General features: G+C 36.3%; 1 protein-coding gene across 23 annotated transcripts in view; it reads right to left on the bottom strand.

Annotated features, from left to right (window-relative positions):
- The window catches only part of FER (FER tyrosine kinase), a 450,919-nt gene that overhangs the window by 263,566 nt on the left and 169,628 nt on the right, over window positions 1-17,725 (bottom strand). The window contains exon 1 of one of the 23 annotated variants that reach the window (XM_054556498.2): window positions 11,291-11,557. The exons of the other annotated variants lie outside the window; for them this stretch is intronic. Coding sequence (XP_054412473.2) covers window positions 11,291-11,419 — 129 coding nt within the window. The 5' untranslated portion in view covers window positions 11,420-11,557. Of the gene's footprint in view, window positions 1-11,290; window positions 11,558-17,725 lie in introns of those variants that run through there. 23 annotated transcript variants of the gene reach the window in all.

Here is a 17,725-nt window from a genome sequence, read left to right as displayed (position 1 = left end):
TAACTCAGAGTTGGACCATAAACAAAGTATCTGTGCTTCTGGCAAAAGAAAAATATTTTATAGTATCTTCCAGTCCCGAAATACTATGACTCACAGAGAAGTACTCAAAAAATTACTTGAATAAAAGGGCAGAAAGAACCAGCTTCTCTCAAGTTAAAGATTTCACCCACAACCAAAGTTTTAATTTTTGAGAACTTTCTTGATAATTAAACAGAAGATAGACACAAACTGTAGGTGGGTTGGATGGTGACTACCACCTCCCCGCACCCCACTCAGAAGATATTTCCACTAAGAACCTGTGAATGTAACCTTATTTGGAAAAGCAAGTTTTGCAGATTTAATTAAGTCAAGGGTCTCAACATGAGATCACACAGGATTATCCAGGGACCCTAAATCCAACGACAAGTTTCCTCATAAGAAGACTTAGAAGAGGAAGAAACACAGAAGGTGATGTGAAGAAGGAGACAGATTAGAGTGATGTGTTTATGAACCAAGGAACGATAGGATCTCCAGCAGCCACAAGAAGCTAGGATAGAGGCAGGGAACAATTCTCATTCAGAGACTCCTGAAGGTATCAACCCTGGCAAAACCTTGACTTTGGACTTCTGGCCTCCAGAACTGTGAAAGAAGAAATTTCTGTTGTTTTCAGCCACCAAATTTGTGGTAATTTTTTATGGAGGTCCTAGACAACTAATATATAGTTGACAAAGAATCACTGCATATTTACCTTATAAGCAGCAGCTACCTTAAATGTCTAAGAAAAGAAAAATCACCCCTATATGTAATATATTAATCAGGAAAATGGGTTAAGAATTGCATGATTCACATAGATTCCATGCAATGAAAATGTGCATATATGCTTTTTTCTTTTTTTCCAATCCTGTTCCTTCTATAGATACATGCATTTGTTAATCTTTCATTTCCCATCCAGTTTTTAGAACATTATCTCTAACTAAAGCGACACCTTGCCCCAAAATCCACTGTCAGAAATATAGCTGTAGTCCCAAAGATATTTTTTCTCAGCAAGAGCCTAGAGCCCTGATAATTCCAGGAAACTGTACAGCAACATTTACAGCTCAGCAGTAGCAAGGTCACTGGATGATCTCCCTCTGGCTATTCACCCACCTACAGCGCAGTAGCTGGAAAACTAGCTAACTTTTTATTTGCTTCGCTAGCATCCCTTTTCACAGTAATTAGCACATGTGGTTTGAAGTTTCTTCTCATATTTTGGAGTCCAATATAGTTGCTGATTAGATATCAGCAAAGAAAGAATTTTAAAAAGCAACGAACTCCCAAGACAAAAATAAGTTGGTCAATATATGTTTATGTAAACAGGGCATTACTAAAAAGATTAACATTAAAAATAAGTGTGAAAATTACTGGGCCATAATTTTTATTTTATCACGTTTTTTACAACGCTGTCATATAATGAAATGGTCTTAAACAGAATCAATTGTAGAAGGAACCTTCTGTGTTAAAGATTTTCTATTTCAGCTTTTTCACTTCATAATACATGAGAAAATGAAGGTCAGAGGGGGTGAAATGACTTGCACTAAGGCACAGAGAAGATAACAAAGTAACTCTTTGCTTACTCTCTTTGTAGTAAACCAGGTTGCCTAGATTACATACAGAAAGCCAAGCAAACGCCGGGCATCAGTTATTCATTCAAAACCAAGACAAGGATGCCCTGTCTCACCACTCCTATTCAACACAGTATTGAAAGTTCTCACCAGGGCAATCAGACAAGAGAAATAAATAAAGGGTATTCAAACAGGAAGAGAGGAAGTCAAATTTTAGAAAACCCCATCGTCTCAGCCAAAATCTCCTTAAGCTGATAAAGAACTTCAGCAGTCTCAGGATACAAAATCAGTGTGCAAAAATCACAAGCATTCCTATACACCAATAATAGACAAACAGCCAAATCATGAGTGAACTCCCATTCAAAACCGCTACAAAGAGAAAAATATACCTAGGAATACAACTTACAAGGGATGCAAAGGACCTCTTCAAGGAGAACTACAAACCACTGCTCAAGGAAATCAGAGAGGACACAAACAAATGGAAAAAAATTCCATGCTCATGGATAGGAAGAATCAATATCGTAAAAATGTTCACACTGCCCAAAGTAATTTATAGATTCAGTGCTTCAATGCTATCCCCATCAAGTTACCATTGACTTTCTTCATAGAATTAGAAAAAACTACTTTAAGTTTCATATGGAACCAAAAATGAGCCTATACAGCCAAGACAATCCTAAGCAAAAAGAATAAAGCTGGAGGCATCATGCTACCTGACTTCAATCTATACTACAAAGCTACAGTAACCAAAACAGCATGGTGCTGGTACCAAAACAGATATATAGACCAATGAAACAGAACAGAGCCCTCAGAAATAATGCCACACATCTACAATCATCTAATCTTTGACAAATCTGACAAAAACAAGCAATGGGGAAAGGATTCCCTATTTAATAAACAGTGTTGGGAAAACTGGCTAGCCATATGCAGAAAACTAAAACTGGACCCCTTCCCTCACACCTTATAAAAAAATTAACTCAAGATAGATTAAAGACTTAAACGTAAGACCTAACATCATAAAAACTCTAGAAGAAAACCTAGGCAACACCATTCAGGACACAGGCATGGGCAAAGACTTCATGACTAAAACACCAAAAGCAATGGCAACAAAAGCCAAAATTGACAAATGGGATCTAATTAAACTAAGGAGCTTTTGCACAGCAAAAGAAAGTATCATCAGAGTGAACAGGCAACCTATAAAATGGGAGAAAATTTTTCAATCTATCCATCTGACAAAGGGCTAATATCCAGAATCTACAAGGAACTTAAACAAATTTACAAGAAAAAAACAAACAACCCCATCAAAAAAAAAAAAAAGTAGGCAAACGATATGAACAGGCACTTCTGAAAAGAAGACATTTATGTAGCCAACAAACATACAAAAAAAAGCTCATCATCACTGGTCATTAGAGAAATGCAAATCAAAACCACAATGAGATACCATCTCACGCCACCTAGAATGATGATCATTAAAAAGTTAAGAAACAACAGATGCCGGAGAGGATGTGGAGAAACAGGAACGCGTTTACACTGTTGGTGGGAGTGTAAATTAGTTCACCTATTGTGGAAGACAATGTGGCAATTCCTCAAGGATCTAGAACTAGAAATACCATTTGACCCAGCAATCCCATTACTGGCTATATACCCAAAGGATTATAAATGATTCTACTATAAAGACACACGCACATGTATGTTTACTGCAGCACTATTCACAATAGCAAAGACTTGGAACCAACCCAAATGTCCATCAGTGATAGGCTGGATAAAGAAAATGTGGCACATGCACACCATGGAATACTATGCTACCATAAAAAAAGATGAGTTCATGTCTTTTGCAGGAACATAGATGAAGCGGGAAACCATCATTCTCAGCAAACTAACACAGGAACAGAAAACCAAACACCGCAAGTTCTCACTCATAAGTGGGAGTTGAACAATGAGAAACACATGGACACAGGGAGAGGAATATCACACACCAGGGCCTGTCAGGGGATGACAGGCTAGGGGAGGGATAGCATTAGGAGAAATACCTAATGTAGATGATGGGCTGATGGGTGCAGCAAACCACTATGGCACGTGTATACCTATATACAAACCTGCACGTTCTGCACATGTATCCCAGAACTTAAAGTATAATTTAAAAAAAAAAATGTAACCAAGTGAGAAACACACATGCACACACACAAAATTTAAGATATTGGAAGGATGGAGGGCCTCTACCTCCTATATTTGAACAATTACCACATTCAAATTGACAATATTATATATAAAACTTGGTTAATTTATACCTAAGAATTATGCACTATTTTTTTCCCCAAGATGGAGTTTCATTCTTGTCGCCTAGGGTGGAGTGCAATGGCGCATTCTTGGCTCACTGCAACCTCTGCCTCCCAGGTTCAAGTGTTTCTCCTGCTTCAGCCTCCCAAGTAGCTGGGATTACAGGTCCCCGCCACCATGCCTAGCTGATTTTTCTATTTTTAGCAGAGACGGGGTTTCACCATGTTGGCCAGGCTGATCTCGAGCTCCTGACTTCAGGCATGCACTATTTCTAATACCACATCTCAAGAAAAGAGCCATTTTTGGCCTGGAATGATAAGAGAATTTAGACATGAATGAAAACTATGCAATATTAATGACATAAAATGATCAGAAACTTTTTTCATTAAAGATAAAACACTAAGAGGAGAGGCCCTTGAATATAAACACAGGAAAAGTTTGGATCTACATCTCAGAAATGCTTCGTTCAGTGACATAAATTTATTAAATCTCAGTGTAGCTCAGTGAGACACCAGATTTTTTTTTTATTGTAAAATACACGGAAAAAAAATACATGGAAAAAACAGAGTAACAACCACTATTGCTGAAGTTTTAAGGGCTACATAAAAGATAATAGTCACAATATACCATTTGAAGTCTCTGTTGAAAAGAGAATACTAACCTGCTTAGAAAAGGTCTCAAACACTGACAGTAGCACTAACTATAAGCCAAGCACCATTGCCCATTTTAATCTTCTATGAACACTATATAGCAGGTCTTGTTATTATCCTCTTTTTATAGATTAAAAAGCCAAAGCCCAGAGTGGTTAAATAACTTTTCCAAAGATAATAATAAAAAGTTCTTACTCAGAATAAGAATACTTATAATCAAATCTATAATGTAATTTAAGTCAAATCGTTTTTTTCCTTCCCTACACTGATAGGGGAGGAACAAAATTATTCATAGAACTAATGGGTTGGTGGGCCAGGTGCGTTGGCTCACGCCTGTAATCTCAACACTCTGGGAGGCCGAGGCAGGTGGATCACTTGAGGTTAGGAGTTCAAGACCAGCCTGGGCAACAGGGTGAAACCCTGTCTCTACTAAAAATACAAAAATCAGTAGGGTGTACTGTTGCTCACCTCTACTCCCAGCTACTCGGAAAGCTAAGGCAGGAGAATCACTTGAACTCAGGAGACAGAGGTTGCAGTGAACCTAGATGGCACGACCAGCCTGGGAGACAGAGTGAGACCCTGTCTCAAAAAGGAAGGGGAGGGAAGGAAAAAAGGAGGGGAGAGGAGGAGGGGAGGGCAGAGGAGGGGAGGGGAGGGGAGGAGAAGGGGCAGGAAGGGTAGGGGAGGGGAGGAGAAGGGGAAGGGAGGGGAGGGGAGAAAAAGGGGAGGGGACGGGAGGAGAGGCAGAGGGGAGGGGAGGAGAGAGAGAGGAAGAAAAGAAGAGGAAAAGGGGTGGAAAAGGGGAGGGGAGGAAAGGAGAAGGGGAGGGGAGAAGAAGGGGACGGGAAGGGAAGGGGAAGAAAAGGAGGAAAAGGGGAGGGGAAGGGAGGAAAAAAGGAGGGGAGATGGGGAAGAGAAGGGGAGGGGAGGGAAAAGAGGGGAAGAGGGGAGAAGAAGGGGTGGGAAAGGGAGGGGAAGAGAGAAAAGGGGAGGGGCAAGGAGGGGAGGAGAGGGGGAGGGGAGGGGAGGAGAGGGGGAGGGGAGGGGAGGAGAGGGGGAGGAGAGGGGAGAAGAGGAGGGGAGGGGAGAAGAGGAGGGGAGGAGAGGGGGAGGGGAGGGGCAGGGAGGGGAGGAAAAGGGGAGGGGAGGGGAAGGGAAGAGAAGGGGAGGGGAAGAGAGGAGAAGGTGAGGAGAGGAGAAGGGGAGAGGAGAAGGGGAGAGGAGGAGAAGGGGAGAGGAGGAGAAGGGGAGAGGAGGAGAAGGGGAGAGGAGGAGAAGGGAGGTGAGGGGAGGAGAGGAGAAGGGGAGGGGAGGAGAGGAGAAGGGGAGGGGAGGAGAAAGAAGGGGAGGGGAGGAGAGGAGAAGGGGAGGGGAGGAGAAGGGGAGGATAAGGGAGGGATGGAGGAGAAGGGGAGGGGAGGAAAAGGGGAGGGGAGAGGAGAGGAGGAAGGGGAGTGGAAGGGAGGGCAGAGGAAGGGAGGAGAGGGGGAGGGGAGGGGAGAGGAGAGGGGAGGGGAAGGAGGGGAGAGGGGAGGGGAGAAGAAAGAATTAATGGGTAGGGCCAGGCATGGAGGCTTATGCCTATAATCCTTTTACTTTGGGAGGCCTGGGCAGGAAGACTGCCTGAAGCCAGGAGTTTGAGACCAGCCTGGGCAACAAAACAAGACTCTGTCTCTACAAAACATTTTTTTAAGTTAAAAAATGTAAAAAAAAAAAAAAAAAAAAAAAAAAAGAAAGACAAAAAACGTACTAATGTGTTAATATCTGCAATTGCTTCACTGCTTAAGAATTCTACATAGATTCAAAAAAAGTATCCATAAATTATCTTGAGGGTGTAAAGTTACAAAAAACAAATAGCTAATTATTAGATATCTTAAAACTTTAGAAATTCACAATTTTTAAAACAATAACTTACCTTGGAACTAAAAGGCACTAATGAAATGCCTCATTCAGCCATATCTTTAAAAAGATTATCTTCAAAAACCAAACTATGTATTTGTGTCTTTTCAAACAGTTCAAAACGTACATGGTTTGACTTTCTCTTGATGACTCAAGGCTACGAGACTCTGCTTTGTAATTACTTCTATCTGTATTTTGTACCTTTTTCCCCCGATATTTTAAAGTATTTTTAACTTGGAGACAAGGTCATATTTCTTGAACATTTTTTAATCAACGGGCCCTCTTATTCTGTTACTATTCCCCTCATTCACAGAAAACCTATCACTAGAGAGTTATTCATTTCTTGATAGCCAGACATTTTTAATGACTTCCTTTAGAAAAAAAAAAATCACCTCCTTCTTTGTAAGCCCAATTCCTTAAAAGGATCATGTACCTTATTTCCGTTAACTTAAATGCAAAGGAAAAGCCAACGTTGCTTTGGGTGAAATAATGCAACAGATAAACCACATAACCAAGGATTTCTGTGATTCCAGTAAACAGTATCTTAGATGTCTAGATTCCAGCTAGCAACATCTGGTGAGATAGGAATTGACTTACAAGATGTAGCTTCATCTAATACATCTAATAAAGTATTTATACTTTGTTCTGTCACCACTTACAATAGATTAGCAATAACACATTCGGGAACAGAGGAATCTATTTTTGTGTGCTTCTTTAATTAAAAAAAAATATTGGCAAAGAGAGACTTTAAGGCAGCCAATGCTTTTTTACTATCACAAACAAAACAAACAGTCTGTTTTTACTAATTACTGCAGGATATATACCTTTATGACATTAGGAATATAGAAATATCTTACCCGCTGTGATTGAGTAAAAAGGCTAAAACCCATTTCATACTTTTCCTCTTTCCCAGTTCCCTCAGGGTTACTTACAGTCTATATCTGGGGGTAAATTTTTATCATATATTCAGTGTTCTCATATCCCTACAGATATATTTACTCATCAAAATAAAGTTTATATAAAACATTTTTAAACCCATAGAAAAATATAATAAAAAGTAAACTGTAAAGACTCCAAGGATTCTGTGGCTAAAATATTAGACACAGATTAAAGCATTCACCTATCATTATCCTTTTGATATATTTTCTAACTTTGACCATACTTTCTACTGCTCCTCATTCTCTCTCACCCTCTTCTTTAAGAAAAGAGCAAAAACAGTTTATATGTATATAGACTTTATATATATGTATATGTACATATATTAAACAGTTTATATACATATATGTACGCATGTATATGCTTTCAAGGGAGATGCTATATAAAAATTATACCGTTCATAGCTAGAATAAACCTTTTGCTAGAAATTAATTAGAAACTGAGCATCCAAAGCAGTACCTAAAACTAAACAATCAGAAAGGGCAATGTGAAATACAATTACCTTATTTTCTCTGAATATATTTAATAGCCATTAAAACCAATTCCTTACAATATTTATTTTATTCTTATTAAAAAGTTGAGCCCTATAATACATTTCAAGAACTCACGAATTTATTTTCATAAATACTATTATCACATCACCAAAAATTGAAATATATACATAGCTTTAAAATATTTTGTGACATGATTGCCAATCGGCAGCAGTAAAAACTTCCTAAGAATTCAATCAGAAAGTATGGAGCTGGCAGGAGGGAAAGTACCAGGCCTTCAAAATATAGATATTTACAAAAGCAAGGTGTGATGGCCAGATTTTAAAATCCACCGTAACATCTAATTGATACACTAGAATTCTTCTGCCTTCATAAACTTAGTGCCACAAGAAGCTCCTGCATTTGGGAGCAAACACCTTCTAAAACAGGAACAAACAAACTACAGCAATGAAACTAGCGGTACTGTGCTAAGTCATATTATCTATTTTTATCAACATTTTACCTACTCTTTCAGTTAGGGTTGCTTTCAGCTACTGTGGCAGAAATATGTCCAAAATTAACCTAGATAAATAAGGTTTTATGTCTCTCATGAAATGAAATTTATAAGTAAAGTAAGCAGTCTGGAGTTGGTGCTAGTTACTCAACAGAAACAAGAAGAACCTAAGAGCCTTCTTCCGTCTTTCTTAGAAAAAGTCTCTTGACTTAAATTTGCTTATCAGCTACCATCCCTCAGTCAACACTATTTTTAGATCAATAAATGTAGAAACTAAATTTTAGGTGGGTCTTCCACATGACTGCTAACGTCATCCCAAAATGACCAAAAGTAGAAACAGAGACTAAACCAGAGAGCACATGCATTGATGAATAAGGAGAAATGAACAGAAGTTCCAAAGATTTCGACAATGAGCAGGGATAGAATGCAGTACAACCAAACTTCACAAGTCTTGAAAACACAAAGACTTTCACATGAGGGTAAAGGAATAATAAAGCCCACATTAAGAGCCACTTCTCAATGCTGAATTACATGGGATATGGGAGAATGAGCAATCTTCTGTTGAACAGGAAGTTTGCTTACCAGAATGAGCTTTCAAAGGCCAAATTTAAAAATTCTTAGAAGATGGAAAAGTGTATTATAATAGGTGAGGGAAGTGAAATTCCAATAAAGAATGGATCTACCATACATAATACAATATCAATATGAAACACTACTTGGAGGGAACAGATGACCCAGAAAAGCAGCTTGAGGGGCTATGGCTTACCAGAAAACTAGGTCTAGACTAGTCTCATCTCCAGAGGAATGTCAGTTTCTGAAAAAAGGACAACTTCTGCCTAAAATATACTCTTGTGAATCAGTATGTACCTTATGGTGGTAAGAATTCACTGAAAAAAAATCATAAATAATACCAGAAAATAAAAACAAAAGATGTCAAGAACATCTGTATAAAACACAGAGGCTAAATAGTGACTCCATGAGAATACAAAGGCTTCCTATGATCAATTCAGGTATGTGTGACTGAATATGTATGTCTCCAAGTGAGTGTGGTAACATCTGACTGAGCAGACTGACAATGAGAAGTACTTAAAAGTATATTTTTAGGTTTATCAAGAGGTCTCATTATACTTAGGTCAGTATTAGTTAATAACCAAAGATAAATCATCAAGGCTATGGGTAGAAGTTCATAATTATGAGAGTTCAACTAAGTATTTACTTGTTGAATTGTTTTAAAATTTCAAGAGTCAGTGTGCATCCTTACATGTAATGTCTTCCTAAGGATGGTGGCTGATAGCCATCAAAGCAAAAATTCTTATTCTATTTACTCTGAACAGAATTTACATAAATGAGAAAAATAATAAAACTGTAATCTTTTCTACTTTACTTTGAAGATCTGTAGTAGAACTATTATAAAAGAAAAAAGTTAATAAAATTCAAGAGGATTAAGAACTATTTCAAAAATAAGAAATAAAAGCACAAAATTGTTTTGAAAAGACAATGACGATATGTATAAAAAAAGAAAAATATTAAAGAAGGATAATAAAAGAATATATATCAGAGATTGAAGATTCTAATAGAAAAGAAAAAAGTTAATAAAATTTAAGAGAATTAAGAACGATTTCAAAAACAAAAAGCACAAAATGGTTTTGAAAAGACAATGACTGTGTATAAAAAAACAGAAAAATATTAAAGAAGGATCATAAAAGAATATATATCAGCGATTGAAGAGTAACAAGAAAGCGAGACTTTTTTACTTTTTTAAAGTTAAAAAAATTTAAGTTATGCAAGTCACTAGCTAGCTATGTGAGTCATTAATTATCTCAGGCTTCAGAGACATTATTATATACAAAATGATAATTTGGAGAAGATGATCCCAATGGATTCAATATCCTCTAATATTTTTATAAATTTATAAACCGGATAAGCAAAACTTATGCACACAAGTAATGGTCATTGTATTTACAAACAGTACTTATCCAATAATATAGGACACATATTTGGAACAACAAAACCCAAATACTGGATGTAGTAATATTAAAGTAAGAATTGTGTATGTATTTCAGCTATCTTCAAAATAAAGAAAATACATAAACTTTTTTGGCGTTTACAATTCTTATTTGAAGGCCAGAATTAGGCTTTCCTAATATAGTGAATCTGAAAAAAGAAAGCCTAAAAAAGAGAGGCATTAAATAAGGGACCCAAGAGAATGCAGGCAATTAAGTTGCAAAATGACATATAAATATAATTCTTCACCAACAAGACAGATTTAAAATAGGGCTATATTCCTATTAGTAACAGAAATTATATTTTATACATTAAAAGAGTAAGGAATTAGTGTATTCCAAGTTACTAAATTAAACCATAAACACTGATTACAAAATTAGCATTGAACTATACAGCTACTTATCATAATGAAAAGCTTTACCAGTTATGGTCACCAACTATTAAAATACCTATGTTCAAGAAAAATATTATTATTTTCCTTTGGTGACAGACATTGAAAATAACAACGCTAAATTGAGCTCACCAGCCAGAATAGAAACTGAAATTTGAAAAATAGAAATCTTAATATCATCTTTGTTGAATATTTGAGGAGAAACATGGCTCAGTTTAAAATCTGAGCCATGTTTCTCCTCAAATATTCAATAAAACTGCACTCTCTTTTACCTTCCATGTATTGAAATACTGGAAAGGACATATTTTTCCCAAAACTGAGAGGTGAATTAAGGAAACAAATGAAATAAAATACAAATGTGAAAAGAAGCCACTTTCATTTTTTTCAGTGGCTTTGGTTTAGCATCTGAGTGATAGCATTGTTCAAAAGAATTTTGTTTACCACCAGATTCAGAAGTCAAGAGAAATTATCCTTCCCATTTGAAGTAGCCGCATAAAATACATGACCTGCTGGACTCTTAGATAATGTCTGGGCCCTGGGTAAAGTAGGCCTGTGGCAGAACTTCCCCTTACCTGAACTCTGTGGACTTCTGATGTGGAAGGCTCAGAGCTGAACGTTAAAGCACATGTTTTACAGGATTGGGAGCCGAAACCAGACTCCAGCTGACCCTTACAATGAGGACATTTCATTTTCTGCTCCATCTCAAAATTTAGCTAAGAGATAGTGACAGTGGGCCCAAGGAAGTCAATTTACCAACAAACCTTCCTGTCTGAGGCAAAAGCAAGATAGAAGAGAGGTGCAAATCTGGATCCCCTATTTCATACTATCTCCCCCTGTTGGCATGGAAGTATACTAGTCAGTTCTGGATTAAAGGAACAGATACAGCCAACAAATGTTGCGTTTTCAAGCAACAAAGAGAAAATCCTTGTACATTAAGTAAAGAAAACACTATCTAAGAAATAAATCTCTGTTCTACTTGATTTTTTTTTTTTTTTTGAGACAGAGTTTCGCTCTTGTCCCCCAGGCTGGAGTGCAATGGCACACTCTTGACTCTGCAACCTCTGCCTCCCGGGTTCAAGTGATTATCCTGCCTCAGTCTCCTGAGTAGCTAGGATTACAGGCGCCCGCCACCACGCCTGGCTAAATTTTTTTGTATTCTTAGTAGAGACGGGGTTTTACCATGTTGGCCAGGCTAGTCTCCAACTCCCGACCTCAGGTGATCCGCCCACCTCGGCCTCCCAAAGTGCTGGGATTACAGGTGTGAGCCACTGCACCTGGCCTTTGATTTTTTAAATTAGATAAATAAAATACCTGATTTTATTCCTAAGAATACAGAGTCTTCTTATTTTAGGTTTTGGATCTCAAGATCTCTGAGAACAGACCACACTTTCAAGCACTTCTTGAAACAAAACCTTGCAGATAGCTGTGCTACAAAGCTTTTCTTAATCCAATGTGTTTTAATTTTTTTTATTTTTTATTGAGGTATAACTCTCCAATACTTTATAATTCTTTGTTCAAAGGAAAAGAATATAAATTATGTGCAAATGATCTCTAAGGTCTCAACAGAAATAAAAATTTTAAATTTCCTTGCCACAAGAATGTACTACACTTAACACAAAATGAAGTGGCAGGGCTAGAGAGGAAGTAGAGTGGGATAGTCAAAACCATAAACGTTTAATCGGAAAGTAAGGCTCCACTTTTGATAACCTATTCTATAATGATTTGTTAATTGCTTTATAAATCCCTGCTTTATTCATTCATTTTTTTAAACAAAGATACAACTACTAGATGCCAGGTATCATATTCAGGCATTGTACAGAACATTCTTTCTAATGGACCAAAGTTCAAGAAACTTTATGAAACCAAATAAGAAAAATAGAAAAGAGCAAGAGAGTCAAAAGTCTTACTCAGTAAAACTTTCCTGGGTCACAATTCTGACATAAACATCTCCTTCTTTAAACTCTTTGGCCCCCTTTATAATTAGATGCAATCAAAAAAAAATTTTTAATGTTCTTGCCTTTTTGCATAATTTCCTCTAGTTTTCTTTTTTGGATATTCACTTTTTAAATTTTATTGTCTGCAACAACCATTTTTATATCACGTCCATCAAAATAAATCTCATTGTGTACACTGAGAATAATTTTATAAAACTTTATATTTAATAAACAATAAAAGACAATACAGGGTAAAGAATTTCTTAGGAGCAAGCATTGTTCTCGGCATTTTAGATGGATTATCTCATTTAACTCTCCACATTAACCCTATGAAATAGTTTCTGTTACAAACCCTAGTTTACAGATGAGAAAACTGAGGTACAGAAAGTTTAACTTGCCCAAAGTTACATAGCCAAAAAATAGCTGATGCCACATATTCAAATTCAAAGAACTTTGTTCCAGAAACTATGCAATTAACTATTATACTATGTTTCTTAGATTAAGTCACTGCTCTATTTCACCAAAGGTATTATTTTGCCAAAAGAGAGTCTCCAAAGATACATTAACAATTTATTAATTTTGTTTTTCTACTTAAGTGTTGATATATTCAGTAAACAATGCTTATAGTTTCCCAATATTCACTCCCTGCACTCATTTTTCCCTAACTGTAACCATAATTTGAATTTTATACCAGAATAAGTTTGCATTTTCATTAAAATAAAATTATATTTTCCTATATTTTATTCCCTGATTGGTTTCACTTATTTATTTTTAAATATTCATTAAGCATTCATTAGGTGCCAGGCACTTACCCAAGCTCATAAAATCATAAAACATTAAATCTGGAAGCAATTTTCAACATTAAATGAGTTGAAATCAATGCTTACAGTCAAAGAATATAAAATCTTAAGATGCTGGATTTGTTGCTTGTTCTAGCCCAGAGAGAAGCTAATTTTGGTGTTTCTTTGTTCATCATCTGTACTCACTGGTTTTGCTCTTCACAACTAGAAAACTTTAATGTCATCTAGATACCTCACTAGGAAGACCCTCCTCTTTCAGATCATTTATAAAGACAATAATCACTACAGATGTTGTATTAATTCCCTAGGGCTGCTGTAACACAGTACCAGAAATCAGGTGACTTAAAACAACAGAAACTTACTCTCCTACAGTTCTGGAGGCCACAAGTCTGAAATCAAGGTGTTAGCAAGGCCATGCTCCCTCCAAAACTTCTAGGGGATAACCCTTCCTTACCTCCTATAGCTTCTGGTAGCCCCAGGCATTCCTTTGCTTGTGATAGCATAATTCCAATATCTGCCTCTGTCTTCGCATGGCTGTCTTCCCTGTATGTCAGCCTCTCTTCTCTTCTTATAAGGGCACCAGTCACACTGGATTAGAGCTCACCCTAACAACTTCATATTAACTAGTTTACAACTACAGACCCTATTTCCAAATTAGGTCACATACACAGGTATTGAGTATTACAACTTAAAGATATCTTTTGGGGGCACATAATTCAAACCATAACAGATGTGATCATCAATTGCTGGGGCACCTTGCTCTTTATACTTTTCTAGTCAAGTAAACATGTATTCCTACTGTTTGATTTCTGATTTTAAACCTGTTCTTGGGCCATGCTAAAAGCCTATTTCCCATTTCAGCAGTGATTTAACATTTAGTAACCTTTGGTAAGAAACATTGTCAATGTCTTTTCTAAAACCTAAGTAGCTTATTTTATATACCCTATTACCTTCATAAAAAAAGACTCTAAGAATAATCGGTCAGGTATGATTTCTTCCATTGAAATGTTCCCTATCCCCTAGGAGATTATTTTACATAAATATTTGATAACTCTACTTGTTGATATGAGTTCTAAGAGCTTGTCCAATATTCAAAAAATATTTACTTAGCCTCCCCTACATAGCAAGCACTGTACAAGGCAGAGGAAATAGTAGTAAATATAATGAAAGTGCCTACCTTCTTAGTGCTACAGTTTGAGGAACAAGCAGGGATTATAGAAGACAGATAATAAAGACATACATACATACATACATACATACATACATACCGTAATCAAATGAGTTCATACATACCAAAGTACATATATTAGTATTTAATGCATGGAAATATTTAGAACTAACCTACCACAGAGTAAATTCTAACCAACAAAATAGTAATAATTGTAGTAATAGTAGAAATGGTAAAGATACTAAAGTAAGTGCTTTGCAAGAAAAGGAAAAAGGCAATAGGATAAATAATGATGGCAGGGGTCAGATAGGGCCTATTACAGCTGAAGTAGTCAGAGATCTCTCAAAGAATTATCATTTGACCTGAAATTATCAAAAGAAGGCAGTTGGTCATATGAAGATCTGGGGAATAAGTATTAAAAAGAGTTAAAACATAAAGGCCCAGAGATAAGAAGAAACTTAGTGTACCCAAAGGACAGTAAGACCTCAATGGCTGGAGTGTGATGGATGAGGACTGGTAGGAAATAATGAGGGGAAGTAGGCAGGGATGAGCTTATGTAATTGAGTTCATGGTGAGGATTAGAATTTTATTCAAGTTATATAGGAATACCAATGGAGGGTCATAAGCAAGAGAAATATAAAATCTCATTTATACATTAAGATAACTCAAGTTATTATACAGAAAATAAAATTTACAAAGGGCAAGGGAACAAACAGGTAAACTGGCTGAAGTCGTTCAGACCTTAATTTATGGTGAATTTACTAGGATGATCACAATGGAAATGTTATCAAGAGGTCACATTTGGAATATATTTTGGAGGTAATATCAAGGCAACTTGCTAACAGGATTTGGAAAAAAGTGAACACAAGGGTGATTCTCAAGATTTTGACTTAAGCAATTGACTGAAAATACCCTTTACTAAGAAGACTGTGGGAATGGCAGATTTGAGGGTTTTGACAAGTTAAATTTAAGATTATCAGTGTAATTACTTTATTGTATGAAATGACCAAATTCGAAGACAATCTTTATAAATTAAGTTCACATTAAAAATGCCTTATTCATGCAAATGAACTGTCATACCTTATGTATGACATCAGATATAGCAAACAATTTAAAATAATTATAACAAAAGCATTCTTTCTACATATTCAAAAACCAAGTTGCAGGGTGATAACTTTTGGTAGGTGGGATTAAAAAAGAAGGCCTTCACATATAAATTTTAAAACTATATGCATTTAATTTTATTTTTAAAACATAAGGTGATAAAATACCTCAATTTCAGAAATTTGTTTTTTCTGACACTGAGCTCCACCTGCTGGTAATTTCTTACCTTTAGGTATTACTTAACTAAAAAGAACTAAAATATCTATGATAAGGGGACTGTAGTCTCTGAAATGAAAATACTAAAAACTCTACTTAGGAGGCATGAAGGAAACATTTTCTTTCTTTATAGCTACCATTTATTGAACTTAGCTATATACCAGGCACTGTACTAAACATTTTTGCAAGCATTATTTCACGTAACTTTTAAGACAATTCTATGAGGTTTCTATGATTTGCCACTTTTAACCAGTAAGGAATCTTGATCTCAGAGAGGTTATGTGATTTTGCCTATGATGATACACTAATAGCACAGAAGATCTGAACTAAAGTCCCCCTGATTACACATCTGTTGGCTTAGTAACCATGCAACACTGATTGTATAAAATAGAAACTTCATTGTCAAGAAGTTTCTATTTGAGTTTGAATCTGCCACACCGATTCTGATAAAGTTCCTTAATCTCTTCAAGCTCCAATGTTCTTGTCTGAAACGTTGGAATAACTCCTTTGCAGGACTGTTTGCCAGTAGTAAATAAAGTATGTTATATATCTAGCATACTGTTCAGCACACAGTAAAGAGTAATTAAGGATTAGTTCTTTTAGTAATTTTTGTTAAATGACACATTAAAATGACTTAAGTTATGACGCTTTATTGACAAATGTCAATGAATCAAATTAAGTATCTCTCAAAGAATCTTTTGGAAAATTTTAAATTTTCCATTTTAATAGCTACTAAATAAACTTGTTTAGAAATACCCTCCCTCCAAAATAGAACATGTTTCATACAATAGCTAAATTATCTGTACTCTTTACTCATCTCTAAAACCTATAGAAATATTGATCATCTATAAAGCCATAAAAAAAATCTACAAAGTGAAATCAAGAATAACCAACTAGAATTACAAGATCCAACTCTGATTTAAAAAAAAAAAACAAGTAGAAATAGTAAGATATCAATGAGTAAAATGTAACATGAAAATTATAAGCAAAAGTTGAAGTTTAACATTGAAAATTACCCTTCAATCATCAGTAATATTTTTTAATCCTAAAAAGGGAAGTGATTTAAATAACTCGTGGGAGTTATAATTTCACAAATATAAACATTATTTTTAACATAGAAATTATCCAATTGTTTGAAAATACAGCTTCAAAATTTTTGAAACTCAGCTAATGAATTAACTAATAAATCCTACTAATTTTACAGATCTAGCCTCAAACAAGTATAGAATATCTGCAATCGAGAACTCTCCTCAGAATACAATTGAGAACTCCACACAGAATACAATTATCCACTGCATATCCAAACTTTAGCTGAGAGAAATGACACTAAGAAAGGATTGTTAAAAACACACCCAGTCCAAGGCGGGGTGCGGTGACTCAACGCCTGTAATCCCAGCACTTTGGGAGGCCGAGGCGGGCGGATCATGAGTCAGGAGATCGAGCCCATCCTGGCTAACACGGTGAAACCCCATCTCTAATAAAAATACAAAAAAATTAGCCGGGCGTGGTGGCGGGGGCCTGTAGTCCCAGCTACTCGGGAGGCTAAGGCAGGAGAACGGCGTGAACCCGGGAGGCGGAGTTTGCAGTAAGCAGAGATCGCACCACTGCACTCCAGCCTGGGCGACAGAGCGAGACTCCATCTCAAAAAAAAAAAAAAGAAAAGAAAAAACATACACCCAGTCCACCACCCATTATTCTAAATCTAGATTATATTATTGGATAAAATCAATTTAGAGACAGCTGCATTCTTAGGCCCACACAGAACGATTTTGATGTCATGGTCTC

This window comes from Pongo abelii, chromosome 4 (genome assembly GCF_028885655.2).
Source record: "Pongo abelii isolate AG06213 chromosome 4, NHGRI_mPonAbe1-v2.0_pri, whole genome shotgun sequence".
NCBI lineage: Eukaryota > Metazoa > Chordata > Mammalia > Primates > Hominidae > Pongo > Pongo abelii.
This window is presented reverse-complemented; position numbering and strand designations above follow the sequence as displayed.